This window comes from Corapipo altera, unplaced genomic scaffold, assembly GCF_003945725.1.
Source record: "Corapipo altera isolate COAL_440 unplaced genomic scaffold, ASM394572v1 58272, whole genome shotgun sequence".
Classification (NCBI taxonomy): domain Eukaryota; kingdom Metazoa; phylum Chordata; class Aves; order Passeriformes; family Pipridae; genus Corapipo; species Corapipo altera.
In genome coordinates, this window is record NW_020886381.1 from 1 (window position 1) to 6,527 (window position 6,527).

General features: G+C 56.5%; 1 protein-coding gene across 3 annotated transcripts; it reads left to right on the forward strand.

Moving 5' to 3' along the window:
- Positions 1-6: 6 nt before the first annotated feature.
- LIX1L (limb and CNS expressed 1 like) lies at positions 7-4,977 on the forward strand. 3 transcript variants are annotated; one of them, XM_027632326.1, is made up of 6 exons: positions 7-236; positions 1,050-1,213; positions 1,963-2,103; positions 2,731-2,826; positions 3,453-3,530; positions 3,613-4,977. In XM_027632326.1, the coding sequence occupies exons 2-6, from the start codon at positions 1,085-1,087 to the stop codon at positions 3,853-3,855; spliced, it is 687 nt and encodes a 228-aa protein (XP_027488127.1). In that variant the 5' UTR covers positions 7-236; positions 1,050-1,084; the 3' UTR covers positions 3,856-4,977. The 3 variants fall into 3 exon arrangements, with proteins under 3 accessions (XP_027488127.1, XP_027488125.1, XP_027488124.1); XM_027632324.1 differs by lacking the exon at positions 7-236 and having other exon boundaries at positions 808-1,213; XM_027632323.1 differs by lacking the exon at positions 7-236 and having other exon boundaries at positions 1,103-2,103.
- The last annotated feature ends 1,550 nt before the right edge of the window (positions 4,978-6,527 follow it).

A 6,527-nucleotide genomic window follows, 5' to 3' on the forward strand; every position in this document is an offset into this window, starting at 1 on the left:
TCATCCCACCCCCGAGGAGCCACTTGGGGACGATTTTGGGCTCCCGCTGCCTCCGGAAGCTCCGCTGCGCTTCCAAAGGGTGAGGCCTTGGCAGGCAGCGGGATCAGCGGCTCCAGAGCCATGTGGAAACACTTATTCCACTGGATTTCACATGGATCTGTGCCGGCAGGATCCGGGCTGGCGCTCCAGAGGGATAAACAGGGCGGATTGACGGTCGGGAGCAGCGAATCCGAAGGGTGAGGCCGAGCTCCCCGCCTTAGATCCATGGAATCCCCAAAGAGTCCTTCAGGGAGCAGGAGGTGTCCCTGATTCTGCATGGAATCGTGGAATTAGGGAACGGTTTGGGTTGGAAGGGGCCTTAAAGTTTCATCCGTGGAAGTTTAATCCAGTTTAATCCTTTGGGATCGCCCGGCTCCCAGTCCGGGATGAGGTGGGAAGGACTCAGAGGAGCAGTGGTGAGGGAGAGCAGAGGGCAGGCTTTTCCAACAGCTCCCTGTCCCAGAGGGGAATTTGCTGGGACTGGGAGCACAGGACGCTCCAAGGTTCGTTTTCCTTGCTAAAACCTGGAATCTCTTCCCATGGATTTGTCCCCTGAGGGTTGTGACCCTCCCACTGTCCATTTCCCTGCTCTGACACCCCCCTACGTGGCACTTCCACAGCCTTTTCCAAGCCCTCTCCTGCCATCTTTCCCCTCAGTTTCTTGGGAGGAGAAGGGAATTCCCTGGGAACGCTTTCACCCCTCAGCGCTGACGCGACAGAGCTGATGGATTCCAGCTGGGAATTTCCAGTGGGATATGGGCAATCCCTGAGTGATCCAGTGGGGTGAGGGGACCTCCACAGCCTTTCCCAAGCCTCCTCCTGCCCTCTCTCCCCTCAATTCCTTGGTTGGAGAAGGGACTTCCACAGCACCGTGTTCATCCCGACGTGCCCGAGGCCGACGGATTCCGAGGCCGATGGATCCCGGCCCGTTTCCTGCAGGCTCAGGGCAATCCTGGAGTGATCCGGCGAGGTGATGGGGGGGGTCATTCCCAGTTTTTTTTCCCTGGCAGTGAACGTGGTGGAGGCCCTGCAGGAGTTCTGGCAGATGAAGGCGTCGCGCGGGGCCGACCTTCGCCACGGGGCGCTGGTGCTCTACGAGATGGTGCCCGCCGGGAGCCCCCCCTACGTCTGCTACGTCACCCTGCCCGGGGGCAGCTGCTTCGGCAGCTTCCAGGTATTCCCAAATATTCCCCTGGGGTGGGTGATCCTCTGCCCGCCAACCCCTTCCCAAATATTCCCCCGGGGTGAGTGTTCCCCCTGCCCGCCAACCCCTTCCCCAAATATTGGCTGCGTTCCAGATTCCTTCCTGTCCTCCCTCTTGCTTGGAAGAGTGGATCCAAAAGAAACAGTCCCAGCAGCCACAGGGTCATGCCCTCCCAGCATCCTGGTCTTTGGGAGGAATTTGGGAATGGTTTGGGTTGGAGGTCATTAATTACTTGATGGGCGGTTTCGACGGAGCTGATGGATTCCAGCTGGGAATCCTCTGTTTCCAGCAGGATATGGGTGATCCCTGAGGGATCCAGCAGGGTGGGGGGAACCTCCACGGCCTTTTCCAAGCCCTCTCCTGCCATCTTTCCCCTCAGTTTCTTGGGAGGAGAAAGGACTTCCATAGGAACGTTTTCACTCCTCAGTCCCGATGTGATGGAGCTGATGGATTCCAGCTGGGAATTTCCAGCGGGATGGGGGCGATCCCAGAGGGATCCAGCGGGGTGGGGGGGACCTCCACAGCCTTTTCCAAGCCCTCTCCTGCCATCTTTCCCCTCGATTCCTTGGGAGGAGAAGGCACTTCCCCGGGAACGGGCGGTTTCAAACCCCTCGCGCCACCTCCTAATTCCGCCCCCGCCCTCCCAACCGCCATTCCCGGTGGCCCCGGGGGGGGTGTTGGGATCCCGGGAATGCCGTGACAGTGTCCATGTGTCCCAGTTCTGTCCCACCAAGGCCGAGGCGCGGCGCAGCGCGGCCAAGATCGCGCTGATGAACTCCGTGTTCAACGAGCACCCGTCGCGCCGCATCACCGACGACTTCATCGAGAAGAGCGTCTCCGAGGCCCTGGCGTCCTTCAACGTAAGGATGGGCACGGAAAAACCCCGGGAAAAGCGCCTCGAACCGGGGTTTGAGGCAGGTTTTGTGGAGTATTCCAAGTTTTAAGTGCGTTCGAGTTCCCGTTCTCCTGCTCCGGAGAGCGCAGCGCTCCAGGGTGGGATGAGGAGGCCGAGGTGTGGAATCTCCCGGCCCTTCCCTGGCTGGGTTGGCACATCCGCCGGTTTCCCTGAAGCCAAAGTTTTTCCAGGGATTTCGGATTCTATCCCTGGGAGCTTTGCGCTCTCCCTTCCCTGCCCCAATTATCCCGGAGGGAATTCTTGCCGCGTAACCTGCGGCTGCTCCGTGGTCTCCGGGGTGTTGTGAGAGCTTTGGAATCACTGCAGGAAAAATCCTGTTCCCAGGGGTGTTGTCCAGGGATTCCTTGCTCCGGGAGAGCCACATTTATCCCGGTGCTGTCCCAGATTTATCCAGGGAGAGCCGAAGTGGCCGGTGCCGCATGAGCGAGGCTGGACTGGCTGGATGAGGATATCACAGCCTTGTGCTGGCACCAGGCTCTCCTGAATCCCACTGGGAATTCCTGGAGCAGGGCTAGTGCAGCAGGAGCAGCACTGGCAGGAATGGCAGCTCCTGTCTGGAATGTCTCTGCAGGGCAACCGGGAGGAGGCGGATAATCCCAACACCGGGATCGGGGCGTTCCGCTTCATGCTGGAGTCCAACAAGGGAAAATCCATGCTGGAGTTCCAGGTACTGTTCCTAGTTTTTCCCTGGCTCTGCTCCAGGGTTTGGATCCAGCTTTGGAACGTGGCTGTGTTTGGGATTCCGTACTTTTCCCGAAGCCAACCTCTCTCCTGGCTCCTTTCCCTGGAATGGGAGGGGCTGAGGTGTTTTTGTTCAGGGTCCTGTTTACACACGGAGACTCTGGGATGGATATTCCCAGCTCCCAACTGGCTTTGGGAAGCCTGACAGGTCCCAGTTTTTAAGCAGAATCTGTGTGTCCTGGAGGGAGAAATGGCTGGAAAACCTGGAATTGTCCCCGTTTCTGCCAGTGCTTCAGCTTGGAGAGGCTTATCCCGGACTCCCAACGGCACAGGGGGCATTGGAGGCTCCACCTCCATCGTAATCCAGATTAATCAGGGAATTTTGCCCCAGTGTCCTGCTCCTGGTGGTACCTTTAGGTCAATCCACATCCCAGGAAGCTGCCCCACCTCTGGAAGTGCCCCAGGCCGGGTTGGACAGGGCTCGAAGCCACCTGGGCGGGTGTTCCCTGCCCCTCCCGTGCTCCCGATGATCCATAAGGTCCCTCTCCCACCCCGCCCCATCCCACCATTCCACGATCCCGCTCCCATCCTGCCTCCCATTTCCCTTCCCAGGAGCTGATGACGGTTTTCCAGCTGCTGCACTGGAACGGGAGCCTGAAGGCCATGCGGGAGCGGCAGTGCTCGCGCCAGGTGAGTCCAGAGCCGCTCCGGGAACATCATCCCACCGCTCCCTCCCGGCCCTGATCCCACCCCCGCATCCCATTCCCACCAGGAAGTCCTGGCTCACTATTCCCACCGCGCCCTGGACGATGACATCCGGAACCAGATGGCCCTGGACTGGGTGAACCGGGAGCAGAGCGTCCCGGGCGCCCTTTCCCGGGAGCTGGCGGCCACGGAGCGGGAGCTGGACGAGGCCCGGCTGGCCGGGAAGGAGCTGCGCTTCCATAAGGAGAAGAAGGACATCCTGCTGCTGGCGGCCGGCCAGCTGGGATCCGGGCACTCCGCCGGCTGCTGAGCCCCGGGATCCGGCCCCGGGATCCCTTCCGGAGCTCCCGGCCCCCCTTCCCGAATCCCGGCCCGTTTGCACATTGGAAAGAAATGTAGGGAAAAAGCTCCTGGGTGGATTTTAACCGCTTCATCCCGGTTTTTAGAGGTGCTCCTCAGTCTCCTCGTTCCCTAGAGAATCTCTTATTCCCTCAAGAACTACTCATTCCCTATGGATCTCCTTATTCCCTAGGGAATTCTTTGTTCCCTACAGGATTCTTTCTGTCCCTCGTTTTTGGGGTTAAAAACGCAGGTTTTGGCCCCTCCGCTCTCCATCGGTACTGGAGCGGGGAGGATTCCGTGGGATCCAACTTTTCCTCTGGAAAAGGCCCTTGGATCTGATGCTTGGCACCCCTCCCTCCCAGAGCAGAAAGGGATCAATTAAAGCTCCTTGATGAGCTCCTTAATTAAATCCCAAAGGATCGTGATGTGCTGTATCCAAAGGGATTGAAAACTGGGATTTGGGATTAAATCTGGGATCAACCGGGCAGCATCCCAGCCCTGAGCTCAGCAGGATCTGCAGTTCCCCCTGGAACTGTCTTGTCCATGGCCAAACATCAGCCTTGGCTTTTCCATGGAAGGTTGGAAAAGCCTTGGAAGAGTTTGGGGATGAGGGAGGGATCTGCACTAATCATTCCTTTCCCCTTGTATCCGTATCCACGTGGAACTTAGATGATATTTAGCTTTACAAAAACCCTTTTATGGCATGGGATTGTTCAAACAGCTCTAGTTCACCCAAGGAAATGGCATTTTACCCCTGGAAATTCTCATCTCACTCCCCCTTTCTCCACCAGACCAGGAGTACAAACAAAATTCCAAGCCAGAATTCCTTTTTCACGCCAGCTTGGAGCTTTTCCCACTTCTTATCCCCACAAACCCTTCGGGGTGCCATTATTCCCACCCTCTCACCCCCTTCCTCCCTCTGCCTGAGCGCAGGATATTCCAGCAATAATCATTGTTTTGGGATAAGATTGGAATAATTCCATGATCCGTAGGTATCCTGCTTTTATATCCACATCCTGACGAGCCTGTTTTGGGGGTTCTATATTTTTTATACTTTCACAACACTATTAACGTTTGATGTCGCTGGAAATGGGATTAAAAAGGCCTGGGGTGGAGGGGGGGGGAGTGTTCTTGAAATATTGGAAAAATCCAGACCTGGAACTTGGATTTAGGAATCATGTGGAGTTAATCCTGTGATTTATTCCCCTGATTCCCCACAAGAGAGAATTCCTGAAGCTCCTCCCAACACTTCCAGTGGCTTCAGTACTCCAGCTCCCAGCGAATGGATCCAGGTGGATTTTGGGAGGAAAAAGAAAAAAAAAAAGGGGAAAAAGCACCGATTTGGGGGCTCCAGATCCCCTTGGAGGGCACTGAAATGAACAAATCCAGGTTTCCTCAGTATGGAAAGAGGGTTGTGCTCCCTGTTGAAACAATGGAATGATGCGGATCCAGCGGGACAAATCCTGGGGTGGATTTTATGCAATAAAACCAGCGATTTGTTTTTGGGGTAACTTTGGTGCTTTTGCTCATTCTGTGCGGCCGAGTCGTGCCCAACCTCCACTTTAAGCTAGAAATGTTATTTTCTGAATGTTGCCATTTTTGGCTGTTTTTCCTCTTAAACCTGTAATTAGTTTGGTGTCATAAAATAAGGGTGAAGGAAGCAAAGACAATTGAAAAGAACCAGAGGAAGTGAACCAAATGAATCGTGCGCTTCAAAAGGCACAATTCAGTAGGATTTGCTTTGCCGAGGATTAAATTCAATTAAAAAAAATTTGTTTTAGTGGAAAATAACACCAAGTTATCTTTTAATTAGTGATAGACGTGGTGGGTAAAGACAATCAGAGGAGAGTCAGAGGTCGAAATTAATCCGAGGGGGAAGGAGGATGGTTTTCTGGGAGGCAACTTGGAATGTAGCAACGGATAAACACCCGAAGAAACCGTATTTCGGAGAGCATGGCTGGCGAGTGATTCCCCACGAGGAATTAAAGGAATGTTTCGTACAAAAGACACTTTGGGTGTGATATTTTGGTTTCAGACACTTTCACCACAGACCCTCCCCAACATGGCGGCGTTTTGTGCCGCCTTCCCCACTCAGGTGACCTTCCCAATATGGCGGCGCCTCTAGCCCTTCCCCAATCATGTGACCTTTCCAACATGGCGGAGCTCCCGGCGCCCCCCCTCGCCCTTCCCAAGATGGCGCCGCCTCATTTCCGCTTCCCGCCCTCCCGCCCATGGCGGCGCATCCGGAGCCAACATGGCGGACGTGCTGGATCTCCATGAGGCGGGCGGGGAGGATTTCGCTATGGACGAGGACGGGGATGGTGAGCGCGGGGCTGAGGCTGCTCCTCCGGGCCCGCAGATGTCCTGGCGACCGGTCCGGCCGGGCTCTGGCCCGGGGGAGCCGCTCCCGCCGCGCCCCCAAATCCCGAGTCACCTCCTTCAGCCCCGCCAGCCTGAGGGACGGACCGGGCCTAGGGGAGTCATTCCTTGCCTGGGAGGGAGGGTCCTGCAGGCCCGGGGGGTCCTGTTGTTCCCAGGGGGGTCCTGTTGTTCCCAGGGGAGTTCTGCCCATCCCATGGGGGATCCTGTAGTTCCAGGGGGAGTCCTGTAGCTCGCAGGGGGATCTTGTAGTTCCAGGGG

Excerpts from the sequence above, each read along its gene's own strand:
- LIX1L (XM_027632323.1), top strand. The coding sequence starts at position 1,501 with ATGGATTCCAGCTGGGAATCCTCTGTTTCCAGCAGGATATGGGTGATC. Across the intron at positions 2,827-3,452 it reads AATCCATGCTGGAGTTCCAG|GAGCTGATGACGGTTTTCCA; the intron begins GTACTGTTCCTA and ends TTCCCTTCCCAG. Across the intron at positions 3,531-3,612 it reads AGCGGCAGTGCTCGCGCCAG|GAAGTCCTGGCTCACTATTC; the intron begins GTGAGTCCAGAG and ends CATTCCCACCAG.